Here is a 15,112-nt window from a genome sequence, read left to right as displayed (position 1 = left end):
TGCTCAATGGATCACTATAGAATTTAAAAAATAGAATAGGGATTTTGTCCAAGTCTATTTGATTAATGTTGACATGTTTCATACAGGAAACTACGGAAGCCCTGGAGTGCCATGCAAAAAAAAAAATTCAACTTGTGCGCACAAGTTACCAACTTGCGCGCACAAGTTACTATCTTGTGCGCACGAGTTACACAACTTGCGCGCACGAGTTACTAACTTGTGCGCGCAAGTTACTATCTTGTGCGCACAAGTTACACAACTTGTGCGCACGAGTTACCAACTTGTGCGCACAAGATAGTAACTTGCGCGCACAAGTTAGTAACTCGTAGTTAGTATATTGTAATCAATAGTTACACGTGTTTATAGCATGGGCACACTATGCTTTATGGAAGGCGATCCTGCCGGACAAACATTCTATAAATTAAGGTAATTTTTAACATAGGTAGAATTTTACTGACTGTATTAATTCAGAGAAAAGTAATTAGGAACAGTGTGTAAAACGAAGTTACTATTCAATAAGAAACTTATAATTCTTATTCCTTTTTTATGAATTCCAATGTAAACGGGTTATTTGTTCGTAAGAGGGCCCCCCGGGGTACATTTAGTTTGTTTTAATGCACTGACACTCAAGTTATGTTATTTCTGTCGTGTAAATTATTGTGTCGTGAATGGGCTACGGGTATCATATTAAACCGTTCCTTATTTGCTGCTTAACTTGATACATATAAACATTTAACATTTTGGTGTATTAGATAGGCGGTATATCTTATTACCATCGACGTCACTGAGAGGATATTGAAACGATGTTCATCGAGTACCAAAACTAGTCAATACTATGTTTATGGCCTTAGTCATGTTAGTTATGGCTGTATAAACTAGCCACAATTTAGACGAAACGGCCGTCTGGCATTGATACCAAATTTTATCCTAGGGGCGGATTCAGACATTTTAAAAAGGGGGGTCCACACCCGTAACAAATAGATTATTACTATGACGACACATCAAAGTTTCGTTTCTTTAGCGATACTTATCGCCAGTCATTAGTCACTGTGATCAATTATACTCATTTAGGATTAACATTCGACCCACGATGCTCGATAGTAATACTAGTTTACAAATCTTTGAATTGAAGTAGTCACATTTTAAACAGCTTACTTTATTACAGGTGTCAGATCAAATAATCATGACCACAAATGATTTAGCTATCATTATTTCAACCTACTTTAGCCTAGGTTTGCAATATGAAGAAATTATTGGTTTGTTGGCTCAAAGACATAATGTTATTTTATCTATGAGAACTTTGAAAAGACGCTTAGCTTCGTATGGATTGTACAGACGAAAGAATTTTTCGGATATTTTCCAAGTTGCTATGTTTATCTTCGAACAACTAAAGTCATCTGGTTGTCTCCATGGATACCGTTGGATGCATTCGAGATGCTTACAGAATGGTTTTATTGTCCAAAAGGAGATGGTAAGAATCCTATTAGGCATATTGGATCCTTCTGGCGTTGCTGCGAGAGTTAAGCGCAAACTAAAAAGAAGGCACTATAGATCCAAGGGTCCCAACTACATATGGCACCTTGACTCATATGATAAGTTAAAACCGTATGGAATTTGTGTCAACGGATGTATAGATGGGTTTTCAAGGTTTATAATTTGGTTACGTGTTGGTAGAAGCAATAATAACCCACGAATTGTAGCGGGATTTTATGTAGAAGCTTTGACTTCTTTAGAAAGGGTACCACATTCAATACGATCAGACATGGGAACCGAAAACAGTTATATTGCTGAAATGCAGTCATTCTTAAGGAGGAATGGTCCCGGAAGCAGAACAGCTTTTCTCTATGGAACAAGTCAACACAATCAACGTATAGAGAGCTGGTGGGGAATACTTAGAAAAGAATGTGTACAATTTTGGATGGAATTCTTTGAACAGATGAAGCAAGACGGCTACTTCACAGGCGACTTCATCGATAAAAGTCTGATACAATATTTTTTCATGGATATTATCAGAGTAAGATAGAATATGATATATAAATATCATCTTAAATCAAAACGAAACAACGAAGAACTATTCCAAACGCTTAATTTGATAAACGTTTAACATGTTATATGTTTCAGTATAAAAACGTACTTGAAAGAGACATTTTATATAAAAAAAAGTCGTAAAGACATAAAGACTTAAACTGGCAATGTTTTCTTCCAAAAATTTGCAACCACTAGCCCTTGTAATTATCTTTTGACCCTTTTATCTCTGAAACAAACAAAAAAAAGCTATGTTAGAACGGTTAAATGAAATTTAAACAGGAATTTCATAAGGATTCTTATCGCAAAAAATAATCCCATCTAAATCTGACTTTAACTATAAGTTCTCAAATTATAAACAGCATTGTTCTAATTTACCCCAATCCCCTTTTTATCTCGCAAAAAAAGATATAGCGCGAGCTTAAATCTACTTGCTTAAAAGTTATTGTGAAATGAATAGAAAAAAAGGCAAACGTAAATTTCATGAAAAAAAGGTTCCATGCCAGAAAAAAACACCTATCTATAAGACAGTCTTTGGCGTCTGACTGTGGGTAACTTGTGTGCAAACAAGTTAAGGAACTCAATGATTGTAATCTTAGATGACATTGGAATTTTTCAAGAAGCGCATGACGCGTCATAACAACATACACATCTACTTATTAGAAAATAATCCCACTAATTTCATTAATCCCAAAATCGTCATACAAACAAAATAAATGCATTCTGATATAATTTCAGGTAGGTCCGTGAAGAAGAAATACAGTTACTTCACGGTGCCATGTAGAAAAAAACGCCTCAAAGTACTACCAAAACGACCACACATTTTTTGGCGATCATAAAATCCGCAATTGCTATTTCTGTAATTTATTTCTTTTTCATCAAGTTACATCCAGATGTGTCTCTATTAACTGCACGTGTCTTCATTAAACAAATTAGATTTTAATCGAAGAGAATGCATTTTAACACCACTTTTATCAAGTTATTTCTATTTCAGAAAGAGCTTGAAAATGTCGTTGAAACATGGAATGCACACCGAATTCGCAAATCGAAGCATTGCGACATAAACGGGCGTCCAATGGTCTTATACCAGGCACCTTTCTTGAAAGGCACCGAGGATTATTCACTACCTTTGGACAATGTCGAACTAAATGCTTGTGCCGAGGAGTGTGACTTCGACGATTCAGACTGTGACAATGACATTTTGGACCTGGCTGACATATTAATGGAGGAAAACAGCTGGACAAAAACAAGAGATCCCTATGACAGAGCCACACTTTATTTACAAATGAGGGATATAATAAAACAAAATTTATAATTCAATATTGGTTTTATTAATATTATATTTATTTATAAATTTACTAAAATAAATCTCTCTACATTAAACATATACAACTTGAAAAATGTTTTAGCATGAACAGACAATCGGATTATTTGGCATGCGTCAATGAGGCAACGTTCCATGCAATAGCATAGAACATGAAAAAAAATGGGGTCATCTGGTGACACGGATTAAGATTATATACCACATCACATGACGTACCCGACACCGAAAAGAATGTATTAAAGTTTTACCAAATTCCAAAATCAACAGTATTATAATATGAAATTGACTACAAGCTTTCGATTTTTTTTCTCATTTCCTGAATTAAGTATTGTTTAGACATCTTCGTGATATTTGTCAATTGAAATTACAAGAAGCCGGAATAGTATTTTTTTTATTAAGATAAGACCCGTAATTTTAGGTGTGTATATCTTTCATCAGTGATGCTGTGATATATGATACCTAAAGCACATTGTACTGATGAGCATCATTTGCTCAAAGTATTAAAGAATAGAATTACTAGTAATACTCTTACTATGCGACATGCCGTTTTATGATTACAATCATCACAGTTTTTGCCCCCAAAAAACCGCAACATTCGGTAAACAGCATCTGTTAATGACAATTACTCCAATAAGGGATGAATTTACAATTTAAGTCATTAATTGACTTAATGTAACGACCATGTCGTCATAGTCGTCCGAATTCATTTGGATTCCCAGGCTATATCTTGATAAAACTGAGAATGGAAATGGGGAATCTGACAAAGAGACAATAACCTGGCCAAAGAGCAGAAAACAAAATAACAATTATACATAAATGACTACTAGCAGTTACTGACATGCCAGCTCTAGACCTCAATTAAAATGATTGAAAGATTATGTTTTCACCAAATGAATATCAAGCTCAATTCTTCCCTTTTTTTTGTTTAGTATCATACCATCATAAAATATTTAAGAAGAACACAACCCGTAGCAGGTCAAAAGCTGGCTTAAGAACATAACTGTTTATTTCCAATGCAAAGACCCTATAAGTGAAAGAATAGCAAAGCCAAAATATACCATCCATAATTACCCGACAACAGTATCGTAACTGTACTATAGAAAAATAGAAAAAGTCTTGTTTACAGGTTTTGATAGCTTTTAAGGTTAATGCCGACATTTTTGTGCTTTGTAAAGAATATTACTATAAAAGGTTGAATGTGAAAATCCCCATGACCTATAGTAATTTCATACAGAAGTTTCATGGAAAAGTGTAACGGTAATATTTGCGGGGCAGCGGACGGAGAAGGCGAATGTAATGTAGTCAAACCTGAGTATATATAAGTGTATGGATTTGTATTAATTTGTACCATCAGTTCGGCAATACTAACCAGATGGGACTGTATTCGGGGGTTATGGTCCAAACAGTTTAGGTAATAGGGGTCAACAAAAAGGAATTTCTGGTATCCGGGCAATAACTTTTGTATTAGTCTATGCATTTTTATGATATTATACAAGGTTCCATATTAAAAAGAAACCGAAGGTTGTGATTGATTTTGAGGATTAATCATTAATTGCCAGACCATTAAACGTAATTTTGTAGTTTTTTCCTCAATATGTGGCTATATTACATTCACCTTCTCCTTCCGTTAAACTTCTGCCTGGAATTATTGTATATTTGGTCATCAGCTCTAGCTCGACGTTAAAGATAAATTGTTGACACTGATATATGTTTCGAAAAAAAAACACCAATCTGATGAACAGGATTATTGCTTATTAATTCAAAGTCACTAGACTATAATCTCGAGCCTCAAACTGTTAAAAAAATTGAGATGTACAAACCGTGATGTTGTAACTTGATAGCAAATCTTAGTAGTTTCTATCAAACTAACTAACAGCAAAACATTCGAGTGTGTAAGTTATATACTTGTATTTGGTTAGCTTGATTGCTAGCTGAACCGTTAAGTCATCATTAAGTTAAGTTTACTTAAACGACTAGTCCGACAAAAAACCAATTTATCCGTCTGTAGGACTAGACTACTCAGAAAGAAGGATGATATATCTAACATAATGACTTCACGGTTCAGCTAGCCAAACATATTACCTTTACCTTTACTGTTAGCAGAAAAAGTAACTTGCAAAATGTAGTTCATTCAAAGTCGCTGGATCATGCCCTAGGAGCAGGGCCTCAACATAGTCTTCAAACTAGAAGTAATGCAACTTTTATTACACAGCAATGCCACATTACTAGAAGTACCTATTAAACTTGCAGATATCTCAGAAACGGTAACAACGGACGACGACACATACTGAAGTGATAGCAAAGCTCTCTGGACCTTTTAGGCCAGGTGCCCTTTCCAAAGGGGTAATCTGTTTAACCCTTTCTGTGTTGTGCTGTAAATACATAATTCTTAGAACAGTGAAACCTGTTTAAAAAGAACCTCTTCGGGACTTAATATGTGGTTCGGTTTTGGTTGATGTCAGGTTCTTAACGCATACAATTTGATACGATAGAGCTTAAGAGCATGTTTGGTTAATACAGGTTTTCGGTTATACAGGATTCGGTTTAACCAGATTTCACTGTACCAGTTGATGTCGTTTCTAAAAATGAAGCAATGCGTCTTTGTTGTCTGATAAATTGAAAGGCTCGATACCAAAGATTTTCTTGTAACAGATATTGTAAAGAAGTACGCGAAAACCAAAGTGTCAAAAGTAAACCGGGGACAAAAACACAACTGGTAACAATAAAGCAAGACACCAAACAAAGGACAGCACTACGCAAATAAGCTTAAAATAAAAAGAAGAAATGGGTCGAATTTAGGTTGCCTCTAACCAGTGTTAATTGTAAAAGGTCAATTATTGGAAAGAAGGAGGAGGAAACCTATGACAGAAGAAGGTCCCCCTTCGTACCCCTAAACGAGAGACATATATTTATTCTACCATACATGTAAACAATGACAATCTCTGTCTAAACCAACATAAAGAAGCTTTGTCTAAACCAACATAAAAAAGCGATAGGGTTTGTATAACTTCCAATCTTCTGATAGTAACCAGTTAATTGTGCATCACAACTTTGCAACTTCATCAAGTTGATACAGGTATATCACTATACGTTTTAAGCTAGGAAGCTTTACGCTAGGAATTCTTCTTAATTAAGGAGAGATTTATTTTTATCTCATTTGGAAGCTCTTAAATACACTAAATGAACACTAACTTTAGTCTTTCTCGTTTGAATTGTTTTACATGGTCTTATCGGGGCCTTTTATAGCTGACTATGCGGTATGGGCTTTGCTCATTGTTGAAGGCCGTATGGTGACCTGAAGTTGTTAATGTTTGTGTCATTTTGGTCTTTTGTGGATAGTTGTCTCATTGGCAATCATACCCCATCTTCTTTTTTATATTCTATGTTTTTCAATAAAGTATCAAAGTCATGTCCACTATCGAATAACATCTTTTAAAACATTTGATCTAAGCAAAATTTCAATCGAAGACCTGAATTAAATAGCTCCTATCAATTTTTACGATACATGGTGTATTCTGATGAACATTTTATTTCAGTAATGGTCGCCAATCAGGTCTGAAAAGGCATAAGAAGGAAATCATTTTATCGATGAAAATTTATCTATTTTTTGCCTGATAACAATACAATATTGTGATATAACTATGTATATTATACTTTTCTTCTATTATAAACTGAGGATAATTATTTACAAGTTTGATCCAAATCAATCTTAAAGCGTAAGAAAAGATCTTCAAAAATGTTTAGGATTACGCATGAATCAAAATAATGGGAAACAAAGACCGAAGAAAGTGAGAAAAAAATCGTTAATGGCAAGAGGAATTAACAATTAAATGAAATAGATTCACTGAAACTTGTAATTGAAATAAAACAACAAAATAGTTAATGACAAGGTAAATAAAAAGTAATACCTACTGCTATTTGACTGAAATCATTTTAACATAACAATATTGACAATAATACAATAAAATCAAGTGGCTTGCCTTTATGGCAAAACTTTAATGCAGCTTGTGTTTCTCTCAAAACTGTTGAACAGTAAGGTTTGGGTAATGGACATAAACAAACACAGAACAAATTGTTCACATAAATCTGAAATGCTTTTCTGTTCAACACTGTGAACACTTAAAAAAAAAAACTTGAAAAAAACTCCCTCTGCCGAACTCACGACATAAAATCATTACACAAAATCATTACACAACCTCCTTTAAACATGAATTATTAAACAAAGAATACTTGAATCATTTAGAACTGTACTCATACATTGAGTTAATGTCCATTTTCATCGGAACATCCTGGAATGCCAGCACTATTACACTATATGAACTCTAAACTATGTCCATTACCCAAACCTTACTGTTCAACAGATAATTGAACTCAGACCTAAAAGAAGGATATGTGTCATAAGTTGATGGAATTTGTAATACTCGCCCACATGTATGAGCTATTGGTGACCGTGTGAACCCTTTAGATTCAAAAAACTCAATCGTTATTTTCATTCCCAGCAGGACATCTGAACCTGTGCAGAACCTCAAGAAAGCCTTTTGTTTTTCTCCATCTAGATCTTTGATATATCTTTTTAAAAAGCCTGCACATAGCCTTTCCGCTTCTTTCATGTTTTCCGGTACACTCAAGGATTTCAAAATTTCCTTAGATGTTGGTTTCATTTCTTGATAAATTTGTTGTAGTTTGCCTGGAGTGACTTGTAACTGTCGTAATTCTGAACGGAAACATTCGATCACGTAGCGTGGTTGTTGAATCAACTCTTTATGTGCCAACTCTCCAATAATTGGCAGGACATTTTCAGAATTCACCAATTTTCTACAAGAATGACTATCAAGGAATTCAAGGAAGTCATCTTGATCCACATCATTGAAATTGGAAATAGCTTTTTTAACAATCTGACTTTCCATTTCAGGTAAGTAATCTGAAAACAATTCAATCAGACTTGATTCAATGCTTCCATGAATGCACTCTTCGAATATAGCAGGCATAATTGAAATGGGCCAGTAACCACTGACTTCAAACCCCTTTCTTATTATTCTACTAACAGCTTTCCATTCCTCCTTTTGGAAATCATGCCTAAGTACAGGTACCTTGAAAATACGACCCTCTGTGCATTGTTCATAGAATTCATCCCAAAACTGGGTTATACAATCTCTGAAAACACCATCTCCTTCTCCGGCTTCTTCCTTACCATTGTCTAATACCATGATGGCATCAATGTCTACAGTCATGATGTTTGGATCTTTAAAATGAATTATCATATCCATTAAAGCTGAAGCCCTATGTATACGAATAATTTTTCTCTCCACTGTACCAGCATTTCCAAATTCTAATGGTCTGTCCAAAGTATCACCACTTCCACTCTCTAATGGTAATGTCGAGTCTAAGCTTACATTGCTTGCCCGTACATTAGGACCAAATGCAATATCACCGTCGAACGAAAAATCAGCAATATCAAAGTTTGTTTGGATATCCGGAAGTTCTGCATTATAAAAATCATTAGTGACAAAAATGTCATTTGATTTTTCAGGTTTGCTTAAACAGGTTGGAGGCAAGTCAATAATTTCCATTACTTCAATAACTCCACTCTGAGCAGTTGCATTCCTATTCTTTGGAATTGATAAAGGTGGCAACTCGTCACTCTCAATTGTACTAGTAGTGCCTTCTGTGCAGAAGTTGAACCTCAATTGTCTCATCTTTAAACGATTATAACAGGACTCCACGGTAGACTGTAAGTCGATGTTTTGAAAATATGTGTCAGTTAATTTTATCTCATATTCCGTGATTTTACCTCTCACTGCGTTGTGTCCATTTGGAAAATACAGCTGTTTGGCAAGGTCTAATACTTGTCCCATCGTATCAAATTTTTCCATGTCAAACGACTTAGGGCCACCGCCCTTGTTTCCTCGTATCTGATGATATGCATCACCGTCATTATGGAAACAGCTTAGATCCACAAGACGTTTCTTTTTTTCTGCGTTCTTGTTGCCTTTCAGTTTCTTACTCAAAGAACTACGTACCTCTTTTTCATCCTCATCCTCATCTCCACTACTATAAGAGGCCCCTCCCTTTATTGCATTCACTTTTGCCCGAAGTTTTTTCATTAACGACGTCTTTGTCTTCTTTTTCTTTTCACAAGACGTGTCTTTTCTGTCCCTGCTAAACGCTATTATTGCTTTGCGATCCCCATACAGCGGCACAAACTTTGTCAATTCCTCTTCTGACATGTGAATGATAGTTTGGGAATCTATCTGAAATGGACAAAGAGCATAAAAATATTGGTATGCAAAATTGATGGTTTATAATCAAGTTTAAAACATGGCAGTGTCTGCGCGTATCCGCATGCGGGTACGGTCGGTTTTTTCGAATAGTCAAAAAGTCGATCGTAGGCTACGCGTACCAACATCCGTTTTTATAATAAAATGCTATCGGATCGGGAATGAAACGTGAAATATAAACGGAAATTATCGATGATATGTGGATTTCGATTATCGATTTCGTGTAGAACGAGTGAAGAGTATGAAAAATATAATTCAAATTGTATTTATCAGGTAATAATACATTGCAAATTAAATGCACACTGATGGTAAATGAAACTGTACAGTCCCTGTAAATGAAAAGAATTTAAAGAATTATATATATCTGAATTTTAAAAATACCCATATGAGATTTTAGTAAAATGTAAAACAGAAACTGAAATTTTGAAATATCTTATACTACTAAAATTAAAGCTTGGATGTCTATATAAGAATTAAAGAAGCAAGTAATAGTGTCAAAATAAACCAATTTTAAAAGATTCATGTAACTAATTAAGATTTGGAACAAATTTTACCATCATATCCAATAGGATTGTTTTGGCACATTTTTCCGAACCCTGCACATTTCAAGTGTTGCCAGTCCTAACAACAATCACAGGACAAAGAGTCCTTATCGTGAACTGAGGTTTTCTGACATTTGATACACATTACAATTTAAATCTGTTAAACTTTAAATCCTTTTTATTTATTTATTTTCCCGTTCTTCTCTTCTCTGCAACTGCAATTGACTCCCGAGGTTTTTTTTTTATATATAATTGTATAAAATTAATCGACTGATAGTTTTTGTTCAAAACTAACTACGAAATGTCTTCCCCACATGTATATCACACTCTTCCATTTAAAGAATTTTTATTAACTGAGAAAAAACTGTTCACGTACCTATATATATATCCGATGGATACATCTGTTGTAGGGTTGTCACTGACTCAGACGTACTTATGAATATAATTATTTTCTGTGATTGTATCTTACATTAATTTGTAGGATCCTCTACTATAGATAATTTAGCTGATCTGTAACAATAACATCTTCATGCCTTATATATCATGTACTGTAGTACGCCGCTAGATTAAAACTGACGTGGAAAGGTAACACATGCCCACCGAAAGCTCTTTTTTTTTGAGAGCCCAGGTGGTCGTGTGGTCTAGCGGGACGGCTGCAGTGCAGGCGATTTGGTGTCACGATATCACAGTAGCATGGGTTCGAATCCCGACGAGGGAAGAACCAAAAATTTGCGAAAGCAAATTTACAGATCTAACATTGTTGGGTTGATGTTTAGACGAGTTATATATATATATATATATATATGATTAGTTGTAATCTATTCTCTAATTACGACAAATTCCGTATAAATTTAATCATATTTCACGTTTTATTTCCGATCCGATAGCATTTTTATTATATAACCGGATGTGGGTACGCGTAGCCTACGAATAAACTGGTCCGCCGTTCCATCTATAGCTTTGCACCGAAGGAACAGGTTGGTGTGCCATTGTCACATTGGCATTAATTGGACGAGTTTTAAAAATTCATCGATTCGCTAATAAAATTGACCAATTATAATGATAGGAAATTGACCTCCGTGAAATGTTATTACTGTGATGCCGCAAAATAAATAAGTATCTGGTATCCCCATGGTGGTGGTGCAGATAAATGACCAACAAGCATGTTAACATGTTCTTGAAAAAACTGAACCGGTATCTTTTATTCCCTTAACATCTCAGTAGGGTTATAAATGTGATAATTTCTTGTTTCTTGCCTGGGATCCGGCCCAATCTAGCTGCGCGTCGTATACTGACAAGATTAGCCAGGACCCCAGACTATATAACACATAATAAACATAGCACATGATGCACTAGTCTCGTCGAATTATCAAATCCCGTGGTCAGAATTGTGACCACGGGATTTAGGCCATACCTGTTGTCAGTGTAGCGATAAGTGAACACAACAGGGGTCCAGTTTAGCCTACGAACGGCAATCTGACTATTAGTACCTGCATGCTGGTACGCACAGACACTGCATTAAAACATACAGTTCTCGTGCAAATTTCTTAAATAAGTATTACATTAACCGTTACGTTTGTAATTTGTAAAGATCCATGACAATGAGGCCAAGTGTACACCCTACAACTATTCCATACACCAAATATAGCCCACCTATTACTTTAATTGGTAACTGAAAAACAAACCGAAACCAATAATTTAACATTGACCAATGAACCATGAAAATGAGGCCAAGGTTGATATCTGCCAGACAGATATGTTCATAGTTGAACTTCTCCTTAAAGTACTGAAAAAACAAACCATAACACATAAACTTAACATTGAACAATGAACCATAAAAATGAGGAAGATATGATACCTTCCAGACAAACAGGTACATCATTCAATAATCCCATATATCAAAAGTATAGCTCACCTATTGCTAGCTTAAAGATTAAGTAAATGATAAACAGACCAAAACACAAAAAAACTTAGCATTTAACTATGAACAATGAAATTAAATCAAAGACCGTGAATGGACATATAGCAGACGGTAATTCGATCTCACCATCCTACAATGTGAGGCACCATGGGGAAAAAAAAAGATTTATAAAAATAGTTTACACCATCACTGTTTAGTAGTCCTGGTGTCTCGAATAATAGACTTTCAACACAAGCGAGACAAAAATCGTCTTGTGTTAGAAATTGACATAGACAATCAAAGGTATCCCAAATATGTTTGTCGTTGATGGACTTTTAAAACTGAACTAAAAAAGAGATATGTCGATGTATAACAAAAGCGAAATGTCTCTAAAATTAAGATTAAACAAACATAAAATCAGGATGTTATGCCCTCTATTGATGCAAATGTTGTATGATTTCCAATGAGACAACTCTCCATCAGGCATAAAATGTAAGGACTAAATAAAAAATCATTTTGATGAATAAGTTTACCTTTTCCTCTATCAATGTTCTTATAATATCATCTTTAATATTGCGACTTCTCATGAAGTCATAAAGGTCAGGTTCAGACATCTGAAATAACATAAAAAAATAAATTTATAATTGAAGTATTGTTGTTCACCTGTCAGCAATGAAGCTCCCTACTTCGGAAAGGAAACTCAAAGAAGTCTGTTTTACCCAATTTTATAGAAGTGAAAGCTAACGATAATCAATTAGTAATTTACTAACCAGTTTCCATAGAACTGTTTTTTTTTAAATCTAAATCTTGATCCAAATTACTCACCGTTCTTTTAATTTCAATAATAACAAATGGTTCGAAAAATTTAACAAAATCACGGACCTAAAACAGCTGCCCCTCATCTTAAATGGTGGGGAATCTTATTGATATCGAATTTCTACGCAAGTACATTCTTTGTTCATAAATATTTTAAAATAAATATTTCGGATACCAATTTTGAAACATAAGAAATGCATATTAAATCGAAATCAACCTGCACATTTGCAGAGAATATTAAAGAACCATTTTAAAACAGTAATCCATTTTGCAAGAGGGTCTACCTTATATATGGCCCGAGAACAGAAGTTATTCCGTGGTGCATTTCTTTTAGACAATTAGAAAATTTAGACAAATTATATCAAAATTATCCAAAACCTCATCAGATCTAACTCACAATATGGACAATTGTATGTTGAAGGGGTGAAGAAATGAATTGTGAAAGGGTATGAAATAAATTGGTAAGTAACACTGTCCACACCAAGGAAAATATTTTCGAGGATAACGAAAATTAAGGGACGACAACCGTGTTCAAGCTCGTCGTCGCTTATTGTTTCGTTATCGATTCTAGACACTAACTAGTTCGAACGAAACACCTTTTAAACTGCCGCATGTTTTTAACGGGGTTGCGTGCCGTGCAATATCGTAACAGCTACATAGGGCTACGTAGATTTTTGACTGATGAACGTGTATCTAGCCTAGCTGCTACCTAGATCTATTAAGCAGCTAGGCTAGGTACATAATCAATAGTCAAATATTATAATATTGATAATGAGGCGTAAACAAAACAAACAGACACAAAAGTAAAAATGCTACAAATAGGGGTAAATAGTCGAAATCGGTAGGTCACATTCGTGATAAAGGGGTTTCGGACTTGTGGGGTGTCGGGCCAATAAGGTGTCTAACTATTGGGGTGTCGGACTACTGGGGTATCAGAATAACGGGGTATTCCCCAAGATATAATTATATAGACAATAGATAATTGACCAATGTGGACCTTATGTTCGCAATTCCATTATTTTTCTTTATATAGAAAACAAGAATGTGTCCCCAGTACACGGATGTCCCATCCGCACTATCATTTTCTTTGTTCAGTGGACCCTGAAAATGGGGGGAAATCTCTAATTTGGCATTGAAATTAAAATTATTAAGATCGTATCATAGGGAACATGTTTACTAAGTTTCAAGTTGATTGGACTTCAACTTCATCAAAAACTACCTCGACCAAAAACTTTAACCTGAAGCGGGACAGACGGACGAACGGACAGACAGATGAACGAACAGACGGGCGCAGAGACAAGAAAACATAATGTCCATAAATGGGACATAAAAAAATTTATACTTGGGATCTATAATTGTTTTAAGTTAAGAGTTAGAGTCAAGTTGGTTAAAATTGGGATAATCGGTTTTAAATTAAATGCATTTATAAAATAAGTATATAAGGTATATAAAGGTAAAGTTTTGCACTGTTATTATTTGTCGATATTTATGAATTATGATTTTATCATACTTTTCTTGAACAATATACTTATAAAGTATTCTAGGTTAATTTATATATATTGACCCGGACTACTAAAATCTTCTATTTATTTAGCCATTCAAATATCAGCTTGTTTGCTACTGAAACTGGAAATAACGCAACATCAAAATGTGTAAAACACCGTCAAATAATTCTAAAATGTACGTACATTACCTTTTCCTTCTCAGTTGGCTCTATTTTGAGTTATAACATTTGAACAATAATATCTCTTTTATATACATGTATACCCGGCTGAGGCTCGTGCAACACCTGGTGCTGAATACATTTTAGAAAACTTCAAAGACATGAACTTTTTTCTCACGCTTCAAATTTACCCATATAAGGATAGCCGATAGGATCATAGACAAAGTCCGTAAAAAGTATTCTTGAATATCAAATGTTATATTGTACGTTACACGTACTGCACATCCACACAGTTTTGTAGAAAAGTGTAAATGCATTTGCAATCATCAATTTAGAGACCATCAAATAAGAGATAATAGGGATATTTCCTTAAATATACAGCCTACTGTTTTAACGTAGTTGTAACAATGAAAACTATCAAGGACACCACACAATTGAATGATTGCATAAAACTAAAGGGTTGGATTCTTAAAGTGCTATTGGGTTAAAATTTTAATCTATAGTTTTGATTTCGGTTGTATTTCGTTTCTTCATTTTCCCTTTCTTTTTGTTTCGTTGCGTTTT

At 34.6% G+C, this 15,112-nt stretch overlaps 3 protein-coding genes across 4 annotated transcripts in view; 1 reads left to right on the top strand and 2 right to left on the bottom strand.

The window, feature by feature from the left end:
- The window catches only part of LOC134692194 (muscle, skeletal receptor tyrosine protein kinase-like), a 74,300-nt gene that overhangs the window by 42,126 nt on the left and 17,062 nt on the right, over positions 1-15,112 (bottom strand). The gene's annotated exons all lie outside the window — the stretch shown is intronic.
- On the top strand, positions 266-3,923 carry LOC134692177 (uncharacterized). 2 transcript variants are annotated; one of them, XM_063552630.1, is made up of 3 exons: positions 266-426; positions 1,166-2,014; positions 3,020-3,919. In XM_063552630.1, the coding sequence occupies exons 2-3, from the start codon at positions 1,184-1,186 to the stop codon at positions 3,338-3,340; spliced, it is 1,152 nt and encodes a 383-aa protein (XP_063408700.1). In that variant the 5' UTR covers positions 266-426; positions 1,166-1,183; the 3' UTR covers positions 3,341-3,919. The 2 variants fall into 2 exon arrangements, with proteins under 2 accessions (XP_063408700.1, XP_063408706.1); XM_063552636.1 differs by lacking the exon at positions 266-426 and having other exon boundaries at positions 712-1,471; positions 3,020-3,923.
- Positions 6,042-14,321, bottom strand: LOC134692169 (uncharacterized). The gene is made up of 2 exons (XM_063552619.1): positions 12,603-14,321; positions 6,042-9,600 (listed from the first exon to the last, which is right to left on the bottom strand). The coding sequence occupies exons 1-2, from the start codon at positions 12,693-12,695 to the stop codon at positions 7,672-7,674; spliced, it is 2,022 nt and encodes a 673-aa protein (XP_063408689.1). The 5' UTR covers positions 12,696-14,321; the 3' UTR covers positions 6,042-7,671.

The sequence above is a fragment of the Mytilus trossulus genome, chromosome 1 (genome assembly GCF_036588685.1).
Source record: "Mytilus trossulus isolate FHL-02 chromosome 1, PNRI_Mtr1.1.1.hap1, whole genome shotgun sequence".
NCBI classification, from domain to species: domain Eukaryota; kingdom Metazoa; phylum Mollusca; class Bivalvia; order Mytilida; family Mytilidae; genus Mytilus; species Mytilus trossulus.
The sequence above is the reverse complement of the archived record's forward strand: the minus strand, read 5'-3'. Positions and strand labels throughout refer to the sequence as shown.